At 55.2% G+C, this 22,807-nt stretch overlaps 6 protein-coding genes across 6 annotated transcripts; 3 read left to right on the plus strand and 3 right to left on the minus strand.

Annotated features, from left to right (window-relative positions):
- Positions 1-14: 14 nt before the first annotated feature.
- Positions 15-855, plus strand: IE81DRAFT_346816 (putative heat shock protein 10; the record flags this gene model as incomplete). The annotated part of the gene is made up of 3 exons (XM_025516079.1): positions 15-23; positions 119-382; positions 805-855. The coding sequence occupies 3 exons, from the start codon at positions 15-17 to the stop codon at positions 853-855; spliced, it is 324 nt and encodes a 107-aa protein (XP_025370381.1).
- IE81DRAFT_322722 (amidase signature enzyme) lies at positions 744-5,988 on the minus strand. Its single transcript, XM_025513729.1, has 11 exons — positions 4,814-5,988; positions 4,559-4,721; positions 3,996-4,473; positions 3,584-3,926; positions 3,473-3,486; positions 3,234-3,400; positions 2,754-3,144; positions 2,028-2,648; positions 1,426-1,935; positions 1,174-1,300; positions 744-1,104 (listed from the first exon to the last, which is right to left on the minus strand). The coding sequence occupies exons 1-11, from the start codon at positions 5,732-5,734 to the stop codon at positions 1,093-1,095; spliced, it is 3,747 nt and encodes a 1,248-aa protein (XP_025370382.1). The 5' UTR covers positions 5,735-5,988; the 3' UTR covers positions 744-1,092.
- A 901-nt stretch (positions 5,989-6,889) lies between these two features.
- IE81DRAFT_289148 (hypothetical protein) lies at positions 6,890-9,178 on the plus strand (the record flags this gene model as incomplete). Its single annotated transcript, XM_025511802.1, has 2 exons — positions 6,890-7,822; positions 8,033-9,178. 2 exons carry the CDS (start codon positions 6,890-6,892, stop codon positions 9,176-9,178), a joined length of 2,079 nt encoding a protein of 692 aa, XP_025370383.1.
- A 463-nt stretch (positions 9,179-9,641) lies between these two features.
- Positions 9,642-11,574, plus strand: IE81DRAFT_329709 (hypothetical protein; the record flags this gene model as incomplete). The annotated part of the gene is made up of 6 exons (XM_025515161.1): positions 9,642-9,782; positions 9,925-10,812; positions 11,029-11,033; positions 11,057-11,079; positions 11,125-11,409; positions 11,504-11,574. 6 exons carry the CDS (start codon positions 9,642-9,644, stop codon positions 11,572-11,574), a joined length of 1,413 nt encoding a protein of 470 aa, XP_025370384.1.
- A 1,496-nt stretch (positions 11,575-13,070) lies between these two features.
- IE81DRAFT_346819 (hypothetical protein) lies at positions 13,071-15,786 on the minus strand (the record flags this gene model as incomplete). Its single annotated transcript, XM_025516080.1, has 2 exons — positions 13,071-14,178; positions 15,704-15,786. The coding sequence occupies 2 exons, from the start codon at positions 15,784-15,786 to the stop codon at positions 13,071-13,073; spliced, it is 1,191 nt and encodes a 396-aa protein (XP_025370385.1).
- Positions 15,787-16,518: 732 nt separating this feature from the next.
- Positions 16,519-22,101, minus strand: IE81DRAFT_346820 (phospholipid-translocating P-type ATPase; the record flags this gene model as incomplete). Its single annotated transcript, XM_025516081.1, has 3 exons — positions 16,519-17,688; positions 17,760-21,255; positions 21,326-22,101. 3 exons carry the CDS (start codon positions 22,099-22,101, stop codon positions 16,519-16,521), a joined length of 5,442 nt encoding a protein of 1,813 aa, XP_025370386.1.
- Between the last annotated feature and the right edge of the window lie 706 nt (positions 22,102-22,807).

A 22,807-nucleotide genomic window follows, 5' to 3' on the forward strand; every position in this document is an offset into this window, starting at 1 on the left:
CTACTTCGTCCATCATGGCGACTGTGAGTGCGGCTCCGCCTGCCAGCTACGGCCGGCCTGCTCTGCCGCATCAATCCCACTGACCTTGCCCATCTTGCCACCTATCGACGCTCCATAGACCTCGACGATTCGCTCCATCAAATCCGTCGTCCCTCTGCTGGATCGCGTGCTGGTGCAGCGTTTCAAGCCCGAGACCAAGACGGCATCCGGATTGTTCCTTCCTTCCAGCTCTGCCAGCTCTCCATTGCCCGAAGCTAGCGTGATCGCTGCTGGACCTGGCGCGCCGGACAAGGATGGTAAGCTGATTCCAACCAGCGTCAAGAGCGGCGACAAGGTGCTGATTCCTGGATGGGGTGGAAACACTATCAAGGTTGGAGAAGATGTGAGTACGATGTGGGCAAGGCTTCGCGATGTGCAAGGGAGGGATCAGCACGCATACACTGCGCGCGTGAAGCCGATTCTGAGAGCGGCAATGGAGATCGTGGCAGCGCTGGTACCGAGAATGTGGGATGCGCACCTTATCCAGTCGGACGGCGTGGCGCGGGAAATGTCATTGAGCTGGCCGTCGTGCATACGACAAGCTCCTCTGCCCCTTCGCGCGCCCAGACCGGGACGAGATGCCTGCTATCACTCGATGCTTGCAAGGGCGCTCTCATTTGCCTACCTGGCGCGACTAGACTCTCGATCTCATGTTTTCGGCCTCGAGAGGTCTTCAGCAGCAGCACCTCGCTCGTGCGCACCAGACTTCACTGGCATTTCTTATTGCTGACCCAACGATCTACATTTGCGACTCCTTTTTCGCAGGAGTACCTGCTGATTCGCGAATCAGAAATCCTTGCCAAAATCACCGAGTAGGCTGGTCCAATCCTGACTCTGACCGAATCGAGTGGAGCGATCGAGAAGAAGCGAAGCAAGTCATCAGGCAGTAAGGCAGGGACAGTGTGGAAGGTAGGACGTCACGAGCACGTAGTTGTGGATCGATCGCAATTCAATCCTGCATCACCTCTCTATGCGCATTTGCAAGATGAGAAGTTCCAAGGGTTCGTGGGTGCTTGTGAAATTATGGAGAAGCTACCGACCAATGTCGGGCGCTCATTTGCGCCACTGCAAGGATGGAAGCCTAGCAAGGGTCAGCTTGAAACGTGGCACGAGTCTCGCTAGAAAGGCACTGACCGAGATGAGAGGCGCATCGGTCCTGAATCGCTGAGTGATGGTGCTCTTTTCCAAGCTGGTGCTGATGCCCATTCGATGAGCGAGCAGACCGGCATGAGCAATCATGATTCCATTGTCGATGCAGAAGCTTTCGAGTTAGGGGGAAAGAGGATGAAAGAGCATCAGCGCGTCGGCTATCGAGTGCTAGCGGTCCCGGATGGCCAAACAAAGTTTCGCGGAACATCTATCTGGTCTGTCCGCTCGCTCACTCACCGCTCATCCGTCGCAAAGACGCTGCCACCTCGCTCGGAAGCCATGATGCCCATCATCTCTTGCAACCTGGCATTGCATCCCACACCACCGACAATGAGCACCTCCCTACTTCCCACGTGCGCCATAGCTCTCTCGGTAATCTCGACCAACATAGCAAAGACGTGTTCTTGCAGACTGAAACACAGATCCTGTGGAGTGAACTCCTTCAAGCCTCGAATGGAAGTAGATGTGAAAGCTTGCACATTTTCGAACATGTCTTGACCTGTCAGATCCGTGGAGGGTGCTAGTTCGGAAGCTGTCGAATGACCAGCATGTCGCCCGTCAGAGGACCAATTTTGCCCGTTGGCTAATGCTCCCCAATCCTGTGAAGCGTCCTGCTTCGGCGCGCGTGACGAAGGGTCAGATTTGAAACGGGCATCCCGCGTGTATGCTTCGGTCGCAGCGAGGATTCCGCCCAGAGCCACATCCATGCCTTTGGTGGAGTAGGGCAATGGCAGCAATCGTTTGCCTCTGAGTGCGACGAGGGAGATGGTGTCAACGCATTTTCGCCTGGAGAGAGAGAGCTGCAAGGTGCGGAGGTGGTAGGTGAGCCAGCGACTCACTTGCGTGCTTCAATCTCGATGTTCTGCCCGGGACTAGGATCATTGCTGAGACCAATGACTCGAGCGAATCTGTCCAGGCAATTGCCTACCGCAATGTCCAGCGTCTCCCCAAAGATCCGGTACCTCTGCGAAGAGTACGCAATGACCTGCGTATTGCCTCCAGATACATACAGCACGATGGGATTTTTGGCTCCCGTTATCGTCCTTCCCATCTCTATATGGCCGACGCAATGGTTGACACCGACGAGAGGCAGCTTGTAAAGCGAAGAAAGGGTCCGCGCGACGAGCGACACGACATGCAAAGGTCCTCCCATGCCCGGTCCCTTTGTGAAGCACACGCAAGAACAGTTCGTAATCTTCACGCCTGCCCTACGAACCGCTTCCTCCGCAACTCGAACCAACCACGCTCTGTGATGTTTTTCCGTGTCAGAAGGCAAAAAGCCGGTGCCAGGTTGGGTCACGTAGGTGTGTCGCACGTTGGAAAGAATGTCCACGCTGCCATCCACATTGTGTCGCACTACCCCACATCCGAGCTTGTTTGCGCTGCCTTCAAGTCCGAGCGCCAAAATGGGCTTGTCGAGTGCTGGAAGGGGAGAGCTTCTGAGCTTGTCGACTCGACGCCTGTCACGCGCGCAGGGGAGAAACGCATACATTGCAGGCTGGGTCAGGAGCCTCATCATACATCCGCTCGAACTACTCGAGTACAGCTTGGGAACATCGATTCACCTTTTGCTACCATTCACCTCTGGCGCTTCCGCCGAAGCACCAGTGCTAGTCGAAGCTGGCGGTGCAAGAGCCTTGTCATCCACTCGATGATCGGTATCGATGGCTGCGTTAGGCGAAGAATCATTTGCAGCCGTGTCTGACTTGGTCGCCTCATTACCGTGATCGCTTGCCAAACTAGCACTCTGATCTGCAGGCTGCTCCTGCACGGTGCTGGAGCTGGTCATGACACCCTTGCCCAGCTGGCTGCCACCCACGTCCGTTCGAGGAAGAGCCGCCTTCAATGCCTCGTCTATCTTTTCAAGCGCATCGATAAGTTCTTCCTCGTGCCACTTGCGTCCCAAAAGCTGTAGGCACAGCGGCGCGCCATCGAAGGTCGATCGATTTTGCGTGTCTATGTGAGCCAATACGCACGCAAAGAGACGTCAGCCCTCTGCGCTATCGTGCCTTCCCTACGAAGACGACTCCATTCAAGGCACGCACACTCTTGATCCGCAAACGCTTGCCAACGATTGTCGTAGTCCGCTTCTTCGGGGAGAGGGATTTCGGACGTTTGTTGCTCGTACGCAATGTCCGTCTGCGCATCCGCAACAAGTCCGGTCGGGAATACAGCCCCTGGAGCGTCCCACAAATTGAAATGTGAGGTGTAACTGAAGAAACATAGCAAAAGAGATCGATCAGTACGGAAGTACGCTGCGAGGATGTGTGCAGCGAGCTCTCACCCCCAGTACGTGACCTGACGATGTTCGGTACGTTTATGTGATCACAGATTGCATGAGCGATCTGGGCGAGAGCAAAATGAGAGCAGTTGTCCAGCTCGGACGCGGACTCACTTTTCCAGGCCTCGGCGCCGTGCCAGTCTGCGCAGGAGCAAGCACGAAGTCGACGTCCGCCTCGTCCCACCTGTTCCAGAATGCCCTTCTGCTAGCCTCCCTCTGCGCATTCAAAGCCCACATCTCAGTGGCCGTCTTTGAAGCCTTTGGGATCAGCGCTGGTGCAGTGGAGGCTGACGGAGGTAGAGGCGAGCTGGTCTGGAGAGGAGCTGCGGCTGCCGCGCTAGAGCCGCTCGAGGAGGAGGTTGTCAGGAAAGGCTCGAGGATCGTCTGGGTCAACGGCAAGAGAGGCTCGGTGGTGCTCGTGATGAGAGTGTGCGCCACCGCTCCAGAATCCGGGAAGCTGTGCATTCGTGCATCAGCCTTGAGTCATCTGCTCTTGTGACTAGACGTTGCACGCATGTCAACTCACTATAGATCTCTTGTCAAGTTCCAAGCATCCCTAGCGGTCCCTTTGGGTCCCAAAGAGAAGGGCACGATCTCGAATTGAGCTGCTGGATCTTGTTCGAGTACGCTTTGAGCGTGCCGCAAAGCTCTTCGGATCGGTGTCCAAGGTCTGACAAGGTCGTCGCTTTGAAGCACTCCGATGCGAATCTTGCGTTTGAGGGAGAGGTCGACTCTCCAAGGTAGGCGAGGGCAAGTATGGTCCAGCTCCCACGTCGCTTGAACCCTGTGGTCATCTCGCTCTTGCTCAGCGGACGTCTCGGAGGACAAGAGCGTGCTAAGCGCCAGACGTAGATCGCGAACACTGTTGGTGAAAGGCCCTACTGTGCCTAGGATGCCTTCATTACCTGGCATCGTTCCTCGAGAACCAGAAATGGACAAGCGACCAGTAGTGCTTCTGATGGTGTACAAGCCAACACAAGCGGCGGGCTGTCTGACCGAACCACCTATTTGCCGTGGACAGAGAAGCAGTGAGAAGCCTTGAAGAACACCTACAAGTGTATGCGGCCAGTCAAGTGTTTGGGCACTCACCTATGTCCGTGCCCCATCCAATCGCCGAACCTCCGCTAGCTACCAGAGCTGCCTCGCCTCCTGAGCTCCCACCAGGACTCAGCTTGAGATTGACTGGGTTCAGCGTTTGGCCATGCAGATGCGAGCGGGTATCAAGAGCCATGACGGTCTGAGGCATTGTAGTCTGCGATTTGCACAGGAAGCCTCATTGCATCAGTGCTTACACGCCGGACAGCCTTCGCCAGAACCACGAATGTCTCGAAGAGCTCTGCTCACCTTCGCAAGAATGACACAGCCTGCCTGCTTGAGTTGTCTGACCAGCACCGCGTCCGCCTGCATGACATGCGTTCCCTGCTTTCGAACGAGTTCGAGCACGCTCAAATCCGTGCCCTGCGCCTTGAGCCTGCTCTCAATTTCTCCCCCGCTTCGAGTCAAGTTTTGCGTCGCAGTGGGATTGAGCACGTCAAAGATGATTCCTCTATCGCTTCGCGTGCCTCTCAAGCCCAAGTGTGCCTTGATGCTGACTGGCAGGCCGAAGAGTCTGGGAAGGTGCGAGATGGCAGATGCCTCGCCGTGCGCTTCGACTAGTCGAGCGCGCAGATCGTCCAGTTCTCGTGCGCGTGCTCGAGCTTGATCCACCAGAAGCGAGGTGAGGCACCCGGTGGCGTAGTGCGACAGTGCAGACCGAGACAAGAAAGTCTCTGTGCTCTCTCGAACCGACACCTTACCGGTCTTGAGCGCATACAAGAGATCTGTCGCATCTGCTGCCTTGATCCCCGTCAAGCGGTCCAGCGGAGGTTGTTGCTCATCGTTGGGGAGCAGATCGAAGAAGTTGAACGACTGCGTGTTGGTCTGCTGCGATGAATCTACCGAGGTGTCTTGGATCGCTTGGTCGCCCATGGCAGGCCAAGCCGGGGGCTCATCGTGCCTGATCAAGCTCGCATTGGTCTTTTGCAGCACTCTCCTGAGCCTCTCGCTCGACTTGGGCAGCTCAGCATAGTTTGTCTGTCCATCTGCAAGGGCATCTTGCTCGGTGGAGATGTCGGAAGGTATGGCGGGTGCGCTTGACAGGTACGAAGCGAGGGTGGTGCGCCAGTCCGAGGTGCAGTCTACTCCCAGGGAGTGCTCGGCCACTAGCGTAGGAGGAGCTGATGCCTGAGCACGAGCAGAGGAGGGAGTCAAAGGTGCTGTGGACATGGTGTATGGACACACTGTTCGTGCCTCGCCGCCAGAGGCCCTGGTGTCGGCAACGGCACTACCGCAAGCCGCAAGTAGCTCGCAGTGACTTTGTCTGATGCACTCAAAAGATTCCGGACAGGCCTGACAGCTTGCTCGGTCAATGCAGATCAGCGCCAACACGAGCCTGGCTATGTATGCTGACAGCGAGCCACGCTGGTGTCAACAGATCCTCTGCCGCGTATCCGATGGTATGATGGGTGGGTGGTGGATAGGATAGGCATGCGTGTGGCCGACGACCGCACCCGAGATCGATGGAGCCATGCTGCACGCACACTCTGACTCGTGACTCACGACTCACGATCCGACTTGGACGCCCTGCAGCGCACAGATGAGAATCATAACACGTGACTCGCACCAACTTTTTTCGCAGGCTGTGCCAAATTTCCACGACGCGTTCTCTCTCCTCCACCAAAGAGAACAAGCACACCTGGAGGGTATTGTGGACGCGGGCTGGCTGCTGGCATTGTTGATTGTTGATCATGATTGCAGCATCTCAAATCGTGATTCGCGCATCAGGATCGTCATTCACTGTTCACTTTCTTTCCCACCGCACTTTCGTCAGGCTTCCGACCCAGCGTAACCTCTAGCGCTGTTGGAGACATTGAGCACACTCTTCCCGAGCCGTGACTGCCCACGCTCTGAGCTTTGTTCACGCATAGCCTCCTGTCCAGCCGTTCCGATCGAACATCATCCGCGAAACCGAGACAGGCACTCAAATCGGTTCAGCACTGCTTCACCTTGGCAGCAGTGCAGCAGCTCGGCCTTGCACTTTATCCAAGACACTCTCACTGCCAGACTCGTTTCCCTTGCACCTTCGTCGGCATCCAGACGGGAAGGATCAACACGATGAACAGACCATGGGGCCGCTCATCCCAAGGCTCGGGCTACGGTCCGCCCGCAGCCGGTCCTTCGTCCTACTCGAACGCATACAGCCATCAGTCGTACAATCAATCTCCATACCACCACGAACACGCTCACCGCGGCGGTCGAGGTGGGCAAGGGCATGGGCACGGGCGCATTTTTGGACGAAGTAGGGGTATGGGTATGGCAGGAACGGGTGCTCGAGGACGAGGACGAGAAGCGAGCAGAGGAGGCTCCGGGCGTGCAGCACCGATGGAGACGGATGTGCTTGGACTAGAAGGACATCTCGAGTGCGGACACGTAGATCAACCAGCGCGCGAGCTATCCACCTCCTCCCTCGCTGCAGATGCACCCGCAAGTACCTCGCAGCAGACCGCTCCAAAGGCGGGAGCAGAAGCAACAACTGATGGCAAGTGTCCCTACAGAACAAGAGATCCCACCTCTCTCGCTCTACACAAGTACGATCGACATCTCATCTTGCCTGAGGGAGGACTAGCAGAGCTGGATCGTATAGACCCGATCAGACGATGGGAGTTGGCGGAGGAGCGCAAGCAGGCAGTTCGAGCTGCCAAGCGGCAGGCTCTGGAAGGGCCTTCACAGGAAGAAGACAGTGATAGCGCCAGCGATGAAGAAAGTGATGCTGGTAGCTCGAGCTCACATAGCTCCATCGAGTCCCCACGCGCCTCTGCCAGCTCGGCCACGAAGGTCTCGGGTCAGACGGTAGATCCAACGCAGACCATTTCAGGTCTCAACATCACCCTGTCAACGCCTCAACTCATAGAGCAGTGGCGCAACGAGAGACGCAAAAGATTTCCTACGCAGGTGAATGTGGAAAAGAAATTGAGAGAAGCTTGGAATGATGAGAAAAGCAGAGAACGGAGTGTGGGAAGAGGCGCCGAAGAGAGATCGAGCAAGAAGCAGAGGGTATGGGGACCTCGAGAGAAAGAAGGTGAAAAGAGTGAAGCTGCGCAAGATGCAGAGAGTAGGCAACCTGAGATTGTCACAGGTAGGCGGGAGGACGAGAGACCGAGCGCTGCTCACAACACCCTCAGTCGGCAAGAGGAGGGTGGCGATAGTGACAGCGACAGCGATGGTCCTCCCGAGGAAGTCAGCACCAAGCAGAAGACTTTGGAAGGGGCAGTCGAAGAGAAGAAGAGGTCATCAAGCACCTCACGACAAGAAAATGTTGATGCGAGCGACTCAAGCGACTCCGAATCGTCTTCGGGCTCACATATTTCTCAAGGCTCCACCTCTGAGACTCGAAGAAATCAAGGTGAGCCGTTGGCAGATGAGCCCAGTCCGGCAAAGGACCCGTCCAAACAACACGGAGAAGCGGCGACGCAGAATGACCCTGGTACGACGAGTGCTTCGGGTGCTAATGCGAGGTCCGAGCAGACCCTAGCGGGACCCAACGCTCGAGTCTGCCAGCATTGGCTTAGAGGTAAATGTAGCTACGGCTCTCAATGCCGATCTAAGCACGTCCTGGCTTCCCAGCCCTCTCGACCAGTCAAGCAGCATCGTCCTCGACCCAGAGCCCCGCCGTCCAATCCCTTTGCTCAGCCGAATTTGCTCCGAGCGCTGCTAGAAAAGGAGATTGGTCAGCATGTCTCGTATGTAGCGCAATTCGTGAGATTCCTGGTCAGGAATAACGTATTGGAGGGCGTGGAGCGGCAAGTTGGAGATGCCTCTTTGCAGAGGGAGAAGCGACGGTTAATTGAGGAGGTAGTAGCGTCAGACGCTACGGACCAGCCTAGCCAGCAGGCAAGCAGCTCCTCGCTAGCCGCAGGAACGATGCCGCAAATCGATGGAGAGTTAGCGACTCTACCAGCTGAAGACGGTAAAGCTCGAGCTCTGTACCGACCGCCATCACCGCTCCTGCAACCGCTTTCGGAGCTGAATTACCCTCCCGAGCCCGATCCTTTCATCTTTCTGGACCCGCTGCGAGCCAACGATGCGATGCCCTTGACGCACGCCCAGCTCGTATCGCTTTCGGTGCATCCGGACATCAGGGACCTTCTTCATGCTCCCACTAGCGCTCCCTCCCGAACCGCCCAAGCGCTGGGCCAACATCTTCCAACTCCACCAGCACTGCAAAGAGCTCTGAAGACGTTGGACGCGCTACCTTCTTTCCGACACAGACAATCAGCAATCGAGATCATCCTGGGCGTGTCGGAGCAGAGTGCGCAGCATGCTCATCAGCTCGCGCCCACTTTTGTTCGGAGGACGCCGAATCAGGAAAAGGACAGGGTCATTTCGGAGAGCGAGTTGTTCAGACTAGGACTCAGAGTGGGCACGGAGGAGGTCAAGATCATACAGCAGCTGGCTGCAGTGGTCGCTACGGTGGTGGGCAACATCGACTTTCAACCAGATTCTAGTAACCTCGCAGCACTTGCGGAAGGGAAAACCTTGCGGACTGAGTCGATGACGGCGGAGCAAGAGAGGCAAGCTTTCGAAAAGAGACAGGCTGAGAGAATGCTGCGTTGGGAACGGGAAGCCGAGAAGAGGGATATGCTCAGGTCGCTAGGCATCGACGTTGACTGAGAGATTCGTCGATTATGTTTGCACTCGTGTTAATGCGTCATCTTTGTTACCCAAATATCGCAACTTCGTGCCATTGCTAGAGGTGTCCTGTGCTGTGATGCTCACACGATATGACAGTGAAAGCGTTTCGTATAAGGCTGTCACAGTGTAGCACACCAATCACGAATGAGCGAAGGCTCTCAAGCCTCAAGCTTGGGAAACGGGCCACATTCATTGATTCGAGACAACAGAAGACACGATTCGAGGCAACAGAAGACACGATTCGAGACAACAGAAGCCACGCGCGAAACCGAGGAGGGACAAACTTTGAAGGGGGCTACTGAGACTAGGGCTTGCGAGCGCCTGACGGGTGCAGAGATCATTGAATGGAGCAGTGTCACCATCTGAGGTAAGATTCAATCGTCCATGAGCCAATCAAGCCATGTAGATCGAGAGGTGTCTTTGCTAGCGCGCAAATGCTGCGATGACGACGGGGGAGCAGACTTGTCCTGCTAAAGACAACGTTGAACGGAGCGCCGTGCACAAACGTGTCCAAGGGCTGGTTGCAGCTGATGCGCGATGGCTTTGCGACGCGGGGCTCAGCCACGGTGAATTCGTCGAGACCGTATTGCTTTAGAAGGGCTGAGGATAGCGCATCGTTTGGGAAAGATGGCTAGGACGACGATGACGATGAAGACGACGAATGATAATGATGACGAATGATAATGATGACGATGACGATGATGATGATAATTGGTATAATGCAGATGACAACCAGAGAGGACGAGACCGAGGGTCAAGGGCCAAGGCCGAGAGTAGGGTGTTGCGCGTCTTTCCATGCAGAACGCTCTTTGAAAGCGGGCGGGACGAGAGAGTCCGACGTGAGGCTGAGGCTGAGCGAGAGGCCGAGAAAGCGGAACCAGGATGGAGAATCGAACTTTCTTTGGCAGGGCGGAATGGACGCGATGAAACGAGCATTCAAGGGCGAAAACCGAGATAAGAGCGAGCGAGTCATTCGGGTCTTGATCAAGGTCGCGATGACCAGGGTCGCGATGATCAAATTGGCGTGGGCGTCGAGGACGACGTGCGAGGTGCCAGACCCAGGAGCCATTGCGCTGACTTGGCTGTGGATATCAAGCCCCGATCGACAGCATCTCCAAAGACGACGCTGCGGTTGCGACGAGAGTCTCGACCTGGGCGTCGCAGACTCGAGCGTGCGCATTTTGGTAGGCCATTTCTCCCGCCGATTCCATCTCAACCTCGGTGGAGACGCTGTCGCTACGGACGCGCGTCTCCGTCCTGATGAAGCTGGGCTCCCAGCTAGGAATCGGCGAGCTTTGAGGGGGGCTGGAGGGCGCGGCTCGTGGCACCAAGAGCTGGAAGAGCGTGTCTTGCGACACAAGGATGTCGCCAGCAAGGCAACAACGCTTTGCCATGTTGCACTCGAGAGGCACGTCCTTGTCGTCTGCGCAATGCTTGAGCTTCATGCGTCATTCCATGTCTTCCTTTTGGCCATGGAGACAACGCATGCAAATCCACATTGGGACCTCTCTCTGTGGCTGCAGCACCTTCTTGGGCGCTACCGTTGGGCGCAGACGCTTGGCAGCACAATCTTTGGCGTTGGTGTTGTCGTCGGAGATACGCTTTACCCCTTGGTGAGTCTAGGGGTCCACAAGAAGAGCGGAAAGTACCTTTGCGACTCCGCAAACACTGGGGCGAGTTGGAAGCGATTTGATGCATCTGACATCGTCTTTTGCATCTACCGAGCTGCTCTCAACCAAGACGTTGGTCTGAGCAGTTGAGACCAAGGGCCAATTGCTGATGCTCAGCAATTGCTCAAAAGACCCTAAGCTCTCATCGTACTTGTCCAGCTCAGGTAGGTTGCACCAGACGTTGTAGATGGCTGGCAGATGCAGCCCCTGGTAAGCAGAGGCAATTTCTTGTTGAAGCCAAATCTTGGCCTGCAGGCAGCAAAGACAATGCAAACAGATCCAGATGGAAACCTCCTTCTGCGCCTGCTGTGAATGTCAAGGCTCCAGAAGCCAGGTGCTGTAGCAATGCTTTGCTGGAAGCTTGCAATGTCGGTGCTCCTTGGGAATGTGGCAAGCAGCGTGATGTTGCCATCGAACGACACCATTCCCCAAGACAGCACCGAAATTCCGAGGAGAATGTCGACTTGGATGTCGCAGACTCGAGCGCAAGGGCAGTGCCGCTCTGTGGTGCCCCTAACGGGCTTGGGCTAGAAAGAGCCAGTGATTGGAAGATTTGCCATTGCTGTTTTCGTCACTGTGCACAAATGTATTCCTGGGCTGGTTGCAGCTGATTAGCGACGACTTTGCAATGCAGAGAAGGTCGAGATGACTCAAAGCCATGGTGAAGCTGTCACAGCTTGGTTGCTTTGGAAGGGCCAAGGATGATGCGGTGTTGGAGAAAGGAAGATGATGAGAATGATGTTGATGACACGTACACCGCAGGGAGTGGATCAGGAAAATAAGAGCAGAAACAAGAACAAGAAGTGGGATCAAACACCCTGGCCAAGACCAAGAGTGAAGAGTGAAGCGTTGCTCAGTCAAGGCAGGCCTCTTGGGCCTACCGTCTGCTTGTTGAGTTGAGGGGCAAGGACATGGCAGACATGGAGGCCTGGCACAGGAAGCAGAGTGGTGCCCTCCATGAAGCCACCACCATGAGACCCCTGCATGAGTAAAGACTTTTGCAGAGACCTTACACAGCTCTGGTAGAGCCCAATCAAATGCTTCAAGCTTCAAGCAAAAACATATGCAGCTGCATTGCGCTTGTCGTTGGCTGGACCAGGGAGCATGGAGGTAGGCATGTGTGACTGAGGGACATTGGAGGTATGGCAGAAGTGAAGAAGACAGTACTGGCTCTGATGGGCCTCAAATTATTCTGCCAGATGTGAGGACACTTTCTGCACATCCGCTCTACCATCATAAGCATGGGCAGACAACTGAAATGCTCTCGAGCTGAAGTGACTGTATCTGTCTGTATCTGTGGTCTTTTGGCAAGTGTAGTGAGTGGGCGCGCTTGGTTTTTGAGAGGGGTTCTGTGCTTGTGGAGGATTTGTGATCTGTGCAAAGTGTGTGTTTGCAAGACACATCTGGGTGTGACAAAGCATGAATTGGGTGCAGAGGCAAGCAGCACAGAAGCCCATCTTTCTGCTTGAAGCAGATGCTTTGGCTCTGCCAGACCTCTGCAGGGCGTTTGCAGCACTTCACACCCATGTGTAGAGCTTATGGAGGTCTTGTGAAGTGGTCACTCTGTCTTCAGCCACACCTCCAGACCTACTACCTCTTTGCTCCCCAAGCTTGCACTGGAAGGCTGGCCTTGAATGGAAGCAGCAAGACCAGGACCACCAATGAGGAACACAACGCACACTACAGGACGTGTTGGTACAAATTTGCGGCAGAGAGAGTGTGTTGCGCGTGAGCAGCGTCGAGGCTGAGGACAAGACTGAGAGCCAAATTCAGACGCAGAACCCAGAGCTACTCAACCATTGCAAAAGTCACCAATCCAATGAGACGACGGGACGGATTGAGGAAGCTTGATTTGGGGCTGTGACCGGACGAGATCAAGACCAAGACCAAGGCCGAGGATTGAGGATCAAGAAGCGTGTGTTGCTTCCATCACAGAACGGGATGAAGTTAGGATAAGCTTTTGGATGGGTATACGGCCAACAGTGAGAGCGAGCGAGCAATCGTCGCGACCTCGAGGTTGCAATCAGCAGCTGGGTGAGCGTCGAGGACAAAGCGGGGACGGGATGCTGGGCAGTCTTTATAGCCGCCAGATTTCATGGCGCCGCTCTGCCCAAAGGCAGGAAGGTCGAGTTGAGGGTCGAAGTTTTTCAGAGTCTCGTCGCCTGCCATGATCCGGATGGCTCCACCGTACGATCCAAGTCCTACGCGATGGACATGGTCTCAAGGGACGCAACGGTGCAGCCAACTAGACGCTCGAGCTTGCCGCGCTTGATGATTGGGGCTCCCTGAGCAATCTGGCCCATTGCCATGTTGGTCAAAAAGCTGTCCCTACGGACGCGCGTCTCTGTCCTGATGTAGCTGCTAAGAATCGGCGAGTTTGGAGGGCTTGTGCTGGACGCAGCTCTTGGTACCAAGAGCTGGAATAGGGTGTCCTGAGACACAAGGATGTTGCCAGCAAGGCAACAACGCTTCGTCTTGCTGCGCTTGAGGGGCACGTCTTTGTCCGCGCGACGCTTGAGCTTCATGCGTCGCTCTATGTCCTCTTGATGGCGACGGAGACGACGCATGCAAATCCACATTGGGACCTCTCTCTGCACCTTCTTGAGTGCTACCGTCGGGCGCAGACGCTTGGCACCAGAGTCTTCCTCGTTATCCGAGAAACGCTTTGTTCCGTGGCTAAAGGGGGGCAAAAGAAGCACGTTATCCAGCATGCGAACGCTGGGACGAGTGGGGAGCGATTTGATGCTCCTGCCCAGTTGTACCTGCGTGTCGTCATGCGCTACGCTCTTGAAATCTGCCGAGCTCTCAATCGAGACGTTGGTCTGAGCAGTTGAGACCAAGAGCAAATCGCTCATGCTCAGCGATTGCTCGAAAGACTCTGAGCTCTCGTACTTTCTCAGATCGTAAAGGTAGCCGTCGATGATGTCCATGCCTGGTGGATACATGCCTTCGAAAGCGGAGGTGATCTCTCGTCGAAGCCAAATGTCGGCCTTGTCACCAGCAGAGACGGTTCCGGGAACGGCCGCATCCGCTTCCTCATTGCGTTGATCTAGCAATTTGGTGCGCAATTCAGCGCTAGCTTGCACCCCCTTCTTGATCTTTCTCAGCTCCTTCTTGGTGCGTGATTTGGCGCTAGCTTGCACCTCCTTCCTGACCTTTCTCAGCTCCTTCTTGATCTCGTCGTACTGCTTGCTGGCAGCTTTCAGAGCTGGATCATCCACGTCGAGAATGGAGGAGTCGCGATCACCGGTACTGATATAGCCGCCGCATGCATGAAAAGCTCTGAAGTTTAGCCTACTTATGGCTGAGCTAAAGGTTGCAAAGGTCGGCTACGGGCCTGTACCAAGCAAGCGACTGTCCTGCACTGTTCTTTCAACACCTCAAAGTGCAACCCAAGGGACGAATGGATGGATCTTTGTGCGGGTGGATGACTGCTACATGGTCAGGCTGATTCCTGTTGCGCTTGCTCGTCGCACATTGCCGACGCACAGGCTTTGCCTGCTGCCATTGAGATGAGCTTTGGTAGTGGTGTGAGTTGCCAAGGTCAATCTTGCAGAGCAAGAACCTTCTGACTCTCAGCAATGCCTTGACTCTGTTTCCAGCAACGCCAGATTGCCAATGTCCTAGGGTATAATTGAAAGACTTGCTTCATGCACCAGCACAATCTTCACCATGAATGAACACTGCGCATCAGAAGGACACCTGTTGAAAATTGCATTCTGCAAACAAAAGCAGGTGCCTGTCCCTCTTTGCTCAGCCTGGTAGAATCTCATCATGCAGCTCAATTGTGCTGTGACAGCAGTTTGCAGTGGCTTCTGTTGTGACACATCTGCAAGGACTCAGAACATTCTCTCAAGCCTTGAGTTTTGACCACTCTAAGTGTGAGCAATTGCGTAGCATAATCTCGTGGAGGTCCTCGAGGAGTGGCTTCTGACGACAGCCAGTACATGGTGGTGCCATCAACTTGAAGTAGAGGGACGGCAAGCTCTTCCTTTCCCATCAGGGGACGTGCAAAAGTTCTCGGTACAAGTAAAAGAAGGAAGGGTGGGGTGCAAATTGCCAGCTGCATAGGAGACTGCCCCTGCAGCTTCTGGGCTCCTCTTGTCCTTGTGGTCTGGGTCATAGTATCTTATCCTTGCAGCTCTATCCCGCTCTCTATTCCTGCAAGCCATGGGTGTACCTGTAGAGCTTCTCAGTACTAGGGACAGAAGGTGAGGTTCAGGATTTCAGCTTCTCAGGGAGTCATCACTGCAGCATCTACCTTCCCTTCTTGTCCCTGCAGCTTGAGTCATCATCTTCATCCTTACAGCTCTATCCCTCTTTTCTTCTTTGCAAGCCTGAGGTGCTTCAACGCAGCGCTAACACCTGCGGATGCAACACAAAGACAGTACAGAAGACTCTCAGCTTACATGCAGCAGTGTGTCCTCACTTCCATCAGAAGAAAGCCCATCTATACAGAGAAACATTCTAGAGCTTCTGTAGGGTGCACAGCCTCCAACGCGCTTTGTCTCTTGCTAGAGGTCCTTCAACCCATCACGAAGTGTGCTGCAGGGCTGCTCCCCTTGATGTCTTTTGAGCTTAGCTTTGGAAGACTGCCAAGACATACTCATTGAAGGGGTATATGGATGGTGAGAAAATCCTCAATTTTAGTCTGAAAATGAACAATGAGTGGTTCTGCTTGCCAACATTTCTTTTTGAGAATTGAGCTTGACGAGCTGTCACCATCGCTGCCTGTTGCGGTGCACCACACCCTGAGCACACCAAGGCTATGAAAGCGTTCTGTAAGGTGCTGGAAACTAAATTTGCGAGTCATAGTGCTGAGGTCCACACTGACTGTCCTTCCACCAGGAAGAGGTGTTTTTGTAGGAACAGCCGCTCTCTGGGTAGTGCCATCTCAATGGACACGTCACTGTCCATGATTCCACCACGAAGAAGGAAAGCATGGCCCGGGGTTGCCCGTGGCACTACGAAATTCGAGTCGCAACCAATCTCAAGAGCGACGTGATCGAGACAAGAGGCGTGATGGGCTTGGCACGGCACACCTTGTATTTGATCTTGCACATCACCATTGGACTATACTGCTCCGGAGTCATACTTTACACAGACGGATCTAATAATATCATCGGATTTTCCTCTTCTTTTCTTTCCGTGTTCCTCTTGGCGAGTAACCCCCGGCAGGGCGAGAGCGGTCCAACGAAACCTCACTCAAGAGGAAGTGCGAACCACGAAATCTGAGCAGCCCTTCGAGCGTGAGCGGAAACACAATCTGCGCCAGATTGTTCGGCAGCACCTTCGAGGGCTGTGAAATGTCTTTGTCGAGTTTCACGTAGAAAATGCGATCGATATATTCTTATTATGCGCGTAGCAGACGAACATGAGGCTCCAGGGTGGATAGCAAATAAGTCGCAAGGGAGCTGTGCCAGGATCGCGCAATGTTGCAATGCGTGATGCAGGAAAGGGAGGCATCACGAATGGAGATGGCAAAAAAGAGAGATCTTGACTACGTACGTATGGAGGGCGACAATGAGGTCCGGATCGTGAAAACATGTGAGAGGAACATCGTTCGAACGGCAATTAAAAGTGGTATAAAGAGACGAGCGAGCTCTTCGGTCGCCCGGGGAAGGTGTGCTAGAGCTTGGTTGTCGGCGGCTATCTCCACTGCGCATCTCTATCGTCACCGTACCGCTCCTGACTATGAGCGCTATGCCACGATCCCTGGGTCATGGCCGAGTCATCGCGAGGATGTGTCCCTGGCAAAGGAAAGTCGCTCTGCCGTGGTGTGCCGTCGTGCGGTGCAGCTTGCGCGGGAGGCGAGGTTGTGTTGAATCGATTGTGATACCGATCTGCAGGCGAAGCTGACTGCGGGGAGGTCACGTTCACGGTGGGGATCGTTAATGGTTGTCTCAACGGCGAAGGCGCATGATGTTGTTGTTGCTGCTGCTGAGAACGCTGATTGTCGCCAAACGCCGTCTCAAAATGCTGCTCGAAGGAGTCGGTCGATTGGGCGGCGAGCGCTGTCCGACTGTTGGCTTGGCTGTTGGGTTGCGCATAAGCGAATGGTCTATCCACAGTGGCCCTCTGCACTCTGATCTGGGGCATGTCATCTCCCTCATGTGCCTCGTCATCGTCGACATAGGGTGAATGCGTACCGTCATCTCTGTTCGCATAGTCTGCACGCCGCCCGGTAGGACTGTTTGGCTCAGGGGTATGAGACGTGGACGGCAGCTGGTCGGGATCGTAGAAGCTCATCGCTGTACCGCTGCGACCGCCCCACGGCATCAGCGAGTCGCGCGTCCTGGACGTTCGCGCTTTAGGATCCGGCTGTCGTGCCTCATTTCCTGCTCGATCTCCGTACCGTTGCTCGTAGTTGGTAGGAAGGGGCGAGAGCGAGGAGTCCGAAGCTGTGCCACCCGAGAATTCACGCGAACGACCTTGGGGCGAGGTCGAGTGATGCGTGCTGTAATCGCTTTTACCGAGCTCGGCCGCGCCAAGATTGACATCGGGCGAGTCGGTGTACGATGCCTTCTCTCCGTGTCTGCCATTTCCTTTGCGCGCTTTGTGGGACTTGATGCCAAGCCGTTGCTTCATATTTCCAGCGATCCAGCCTTGTCGAACAATGTCGATCTCGGTGGGATGGAAGGAGGACTGCCATGCGTTCCAAGTGTAACGCGGCAGCAAACAGACGAGCACGGACAGCAGGACGATTGCCCAGAACTGGATGGTCTGGAACAAGATGAAAGCGGTCGGGCTGAAAGTGTTGCCCCACGCCGGCGCACTGTAGATGGCGATCCAAATGAAGAAGGCGAGATTCGACAAGGCCTGCGCGTGGAATAGCATTTCTAGACGTCAGCCAAAAGAAGCGAAGGAATGAGCCACCGGCCGATACTCACAATGACGACCCAGATTATGATGGACCAATTCTTGAGCGCAAGTCCGCAGTACAAGTTTGCAGCGATAACGCAAGATGTTCCGACCGTCGTTCCCATGGCGGTCAGAGCGTCGAGACTTTTACCGTCCGCCATGACGGCAGGGAAGTAGAACCAGGCTGCCCATGCGACGAAGAAGCACGCTGCGGCTTGGTACATGCCGTCGATGCATGCGGTCCAAAATTGGGTGCGGGTGTACAGTTTGCCTTCTCGACCGGGTCGGTACGTCTGGGGAAAGGCCATCAATGCTGGAGCTCGGACATCCTGATCCAGTGCGCCGAGCATGATGACGGGCAAAGAAGTGAAGACGAGATTGTAGAGCAGAATGAGTCCATAGTCGAAGAGGTACGTCGCGTCCGCTTGGCAGAAGATCTGGAAGAGCAGCAAAGCGCCGGTCCAGATGAGGTTCTTGTAGAAGAAGACTTGATGAAGCACCCCGATACGATAAGTGTTCCAGTGACCGTGCACGAGCAAAAGCTTGGCGAGATATCTGAATTGACCGATGGCGTAGTCTGCGCTCATCGAAGCCTGAGCCCCCTCGAGACCAGCAATACCGACACCAATATGCGCCTCTTGGATCATGCTGACGTCGTTGGCGCCGTCTCCGATCGACAAAGTCATGGCCTTCTTGCCGTCCTTGACGAGCTTGACAGTCAAGGCCTTCTGAGCAGGGCTGACACGACAGCAGACGACTGTCTCGCAGAGTGTTGTCAGGGCCAAAAACATGGGCTTCAGCGCAGGGTCGAGAGCGTACCGGAGCGTTTCACCATCGATGACTACTGCAAAGCCGCCGCTTGGAGCGTTACCAGTGCGAGCGATGTCAAGGCGGTGCTTGCTCTTCTTCAGGATACCGCCTCGCCTTTCCGTCTTTTCGATGACCACAGGTCGACCTGCAGCGGCAATTTTGTTGCAAGCAGCTTCCAGCATAGTCCTCGTACCTGCCTCGTGATCAGCCGAGATGATCATGATTTCCATGTCGGTCGACAAGAGGTTGCAGCTGAAGCCAATCTCGATGGCCGTCTGCAGCTTGTCTCCCGTCAAGATCCACAGCTTGATGCCGGCTTGATGCAGCTTCTCGATCGTCTCTGGCACACCCACTTGCAGCTTGTCTTCCAAAGCGGTAGCACCCAGCAACGTGAGACCGTACTCGATCTTTTCGCAGGCCTCGTCGATCTTGTCGTCGCGGTCAGTCAAGCTAGCTGCAGCTTCATCGTGAATGCGGGCCCACTCTGCATATTCGCGCTCTTCCAGGTATCGATAGGCAATGCACAGCGTGCGAAGACCAGCATTGGCGAATTCTTCGAGATGCGCTTGGGTTTGCGCCTTCAGCTGCGCATCGTGATCGCCCCTAAGACGTTGGTAAATGACCGAGTCGGCACCCTTGGTGATCATGAGAATCCTTCCGTCCGGCTCTCTGACAATGACGCTCATTCGCTTCCGCGTGCTGTTGAACTCGAGCACTTTGAGGGGAGTGTACCGCTCAGGCTGACCAGCCACTTCGATGTCCACCGACGTATTGTTCTTGTTGATGAATACAGCACCGACGTCACGCGCAGCGCTCACAAGCGCAGCCTCATCAGGACTCTGCGCCTTGTACTCCAGGACGAAGGGATTCGCGGCTTCCGGTCTGTCGGCAAGGGCAGTATGGCAAAGTGCTAGGGCACGGAAGAAGGCAATGATATTGCGGCGCTGCTCCGGGCCAGCAGGCGAAGACGGTCCGAGTTCGTCCGCAAGCTGTGGAGAAATCAGCGTTGTCTGGTCAGGCCGCAAGTATCGATTCTTGAACGTCCTGTTGAGCTTGTCGATCATGTCTGTCTTTAAGCCTTCCAGTTTCGCCTCTTGCTCATCCGCGCTCAGACCAGAAGTGTCCTTTCCATCGCGCTTCATCGCCCCGATCATGGCTTCTGTGATCCCTTCTCCGTACGCACTGCCGTTGATGGAGCACTTTTTGAACTCCATCACGTTCTGGGTGAGCGTTCCCGTCTTGTCGGAGAAGATGTATTCGATTTGACCCAGGTCGTCCACAATGCCCCAAGTCTTGGGTACGCAGGGATGATCCAAGGGCTCGTAGTACATGTCGACATCCTGGTAGATGAAGAAGGCTGAAATCGTCTTGGTCAATTCGATAGAAATGTAGAGCGAAATGGGTACGATGTTCTGGAAGAGGACCAAGCAAGTGCCAAAGACGAACAGCGCATTGATGATGTTGGAAGAACTGTCCAAGGCGCCCGGCTCGTAAAACCTCCTGCTCGTATTCGTTTGGTTGAGGATGATGCCACCGACGGTAGCACAAGCAGAGCACATGAGAAGCAGCAGGACGAAATTGACAGCGACGTTGACATTAGTCTCCTTTTCGATCTTTGAACGCTTGGAAGGCGTTTCTCCTCCGTTGAGCATGATTTTGGTGTCTGCGCCGGTGAACACCACGATGCCGATGACCCATTCGGTGTTTCGCAGAGCGCACCCTCTCAAGAGCAGCTCGTTCGCAGTGACGGGTTCCACCTTGCTGACCATTCGCTCCTGGCCTGGCGCTCCGCGACCTCCAGGACCGGCAGCTGCATCAGTATATTCATCGCCCGGACCGGCTGGCGCGAGATACTTGAGGAGTGCGTTGTACGAATAGAGGTTGGCGTGAGGCGGTTCAGAGTCGATGATGAAACGCGCGTGCTCAATGTCCTCCTCCGTTTGTATGCCCATCGTGGCCTTGAGACACTTTCGCGCTTTCAGATTCGTCTCTCCATCCAAGTTCTTCGTCTCGATGAACGCATTGCCGTCCGGATCGGAAGAATTGAGCAGGACGAGATCTGCAGGCACCTGGTCGTTTTCGCGTAGCAGCACGATGTCACCGACCTCGAGCTTCTTCCACAGTGTTCGCTCCCACCTTGCAGAGCCAGAAGTCGACCTTCTATAGTCCACAACACCATTAGGTCCAGCGCCATACTGGGCAGCAGCGCCACCCGTTGATGTTCCAAAGGACATGGCAGATCCACCAGCTTGCGGGAGATTGCCGGCAGCTGGTCCCTTCGCAGATTTGTGGCCCCACTCGCTCTCGGAAGCGATCGTCTCCAGCTGGTTGTTGAAGCCTTGTCCGCTGTTCAGGCTGTCGCTGCGGAATGTCCGTTGGGTCTGGTCCCTGGTCATGCTCTGCGCACCGCTCGACTCTCCCTTGACGATTCGCATGCCAATCGCGTCTTCCTTCTCGCGCAGCTTGCGCACACCCTTTGACACCTTGTCGCGACCGCCCATTCCAAAGAGCTTCCCAAAGAAACTGCGCCCGTCTTTGGGCAGGTTGACATTGTGCCAACCTCCGAGCCTCGTGACCGCACTATTGTTGACTGTGTTGTCCAGCACATGCCGCCTATAGTCTTCGATGCTGTCCTTGATGGCAGTGATGGTCAGAATGGCCACAAGGGGAAGCATTGCGATCTGCGGGATGGTCGCACCAAACTGGGGAAAGATTCTGTTCGCAGAGGCGCGGGCAGGACTGTCAGCTGCGGGCCCTACAACAACTAGCCACCGCATACACTCACTGGATGACGACTAGAAGCAAAAAGTAGACATTTGCCAGCCTTCTGAACTGCTCCGTCAAGAAGCGCGGCAGAAAAGTGACGAATGTGTATTTGGACGTGCGGACTTTATTTCTCGCGTATTTCGCTTTCGGCTCGCCGTTCTTTGCAGCGTCTTGTGGTAGCAGCGGAGTGTTGAGGTAGACATTTCTGCGCTGCAGAGGTTTCTTCGATTTGCTCTTCTTCATGCCGGTGTCGAGCTTCCCTGAGCTCTCCTCCGTCGCCTCGCCGTGCGCTTCCTGAGCTTCTTGGAAAGCTTCCTGCTCTGCTCTCCTAGCTGCATCTTGCGTGGGGTAGTCTGGCGTCTGGCCTTGCTGCGCAGAGTCAAATGGCACCCCCACTCCTTCCCCACCAGTCCCAGTCGCCCCTGTTCCACCAGGTCCATGATGCCCAAATTCGTTCTCTAGCAAGCCTTTGAGCGCTCCTCCTTGCTTGGTGCTCGCTCCGCGTCTCAACAGTGTCCTGCCTCTGCCAAGCTTTCCCAGCAAGCTACCTTTTCTGGCCTTGTTGCGTGCATCTCGCCGCGCCTCTGATCTGTGACTCTCAGCTATTGATTCTGCTGCTGTCCGCACTGTGCGCAATTGCAGATTCGGATCAACGGCAGGGTCATAGTCGGGATGAGTGGGATCTGACAGGTAGTCTCTGCCCGATGGCCCGTGCTGATAGGGACCTGGCGAGTGTGGGTCGTAGTTGTGGTCATCCAAGTGAGGTGCAGGATGTTGAGCGCCGAAAAGCGGCATTGTTGCGTAGCGATGTCTGCGAAGCGCGCAGCTTGATCGAGGTCGATGCCAGGAGGGTAGGCTGCTGCGCGTTTCGTGCTCGAGTGTAGAGCGATTCGTGCGCGAACGTGGAAGCGATATGAAAAGCCTGGATGCTCCAAAAGCCGAGCAATGCGATCAACGGCAAATGTGAACAATCGTAGAGCTCCTTGCGCTGCGAATCGGAAATGTGCGGGCAGCAAATGGCGCGAGAATCAGACCAAGTTCAAGGCGTGAATGTGAATGCGCACGTCGGGTCAGGGCGCATCCAAGATCAGTGCGTGCTGGTTGTATGCGAAGCTGCTGGCGGATGCGCGAAGGCGCGCTGTTCCCGAGCACAGCGACGATGACGGTCGAAAGGATCGCGTGCACTACTGCGGCCTTGCGATTTCACCGAGGAGGCGTAGGGAATGAAGAAAGACGAAGGACTGGGATACAAGGAGATGGAGAGGAATGAATGGAGGGGCTTCACAGCAACGAGGCGAGGAGTGTATAGCCCCTGTTCGACCGAATGCATGTGAAGCCTCCGTAGCAGGTGCTGGGAAGCTGGGCGGGCTAGCTTAAATTCACGATTGTAGCTCGTCCGTCTTGCTGCTACAGCATGCAGTCACCATCCAGTGGTATAGCTGACGGCGCGCCCGCCCGTGGAGAGTCGCTGCACAGCATATATTATGCTGCATGCATGCAT

Source organism: Ceraceosorus guamensis (genome assembly GCF_003144195.1).
Source record: "Ceraceosorus guamensis strain MCA 4658 unplaced genomic scaffold IE81scaffold_22, whole genome shotgun sequence".
Classification (NCBI taxonomy): domain Eukaryota; kingdom Fungi; phylum Basidiomycota; class Exobasidiomycetes; order Ceraceosorales; family Ceraceosoraceae; genus Ceraceosorus; species Ceraceosorus guamensis.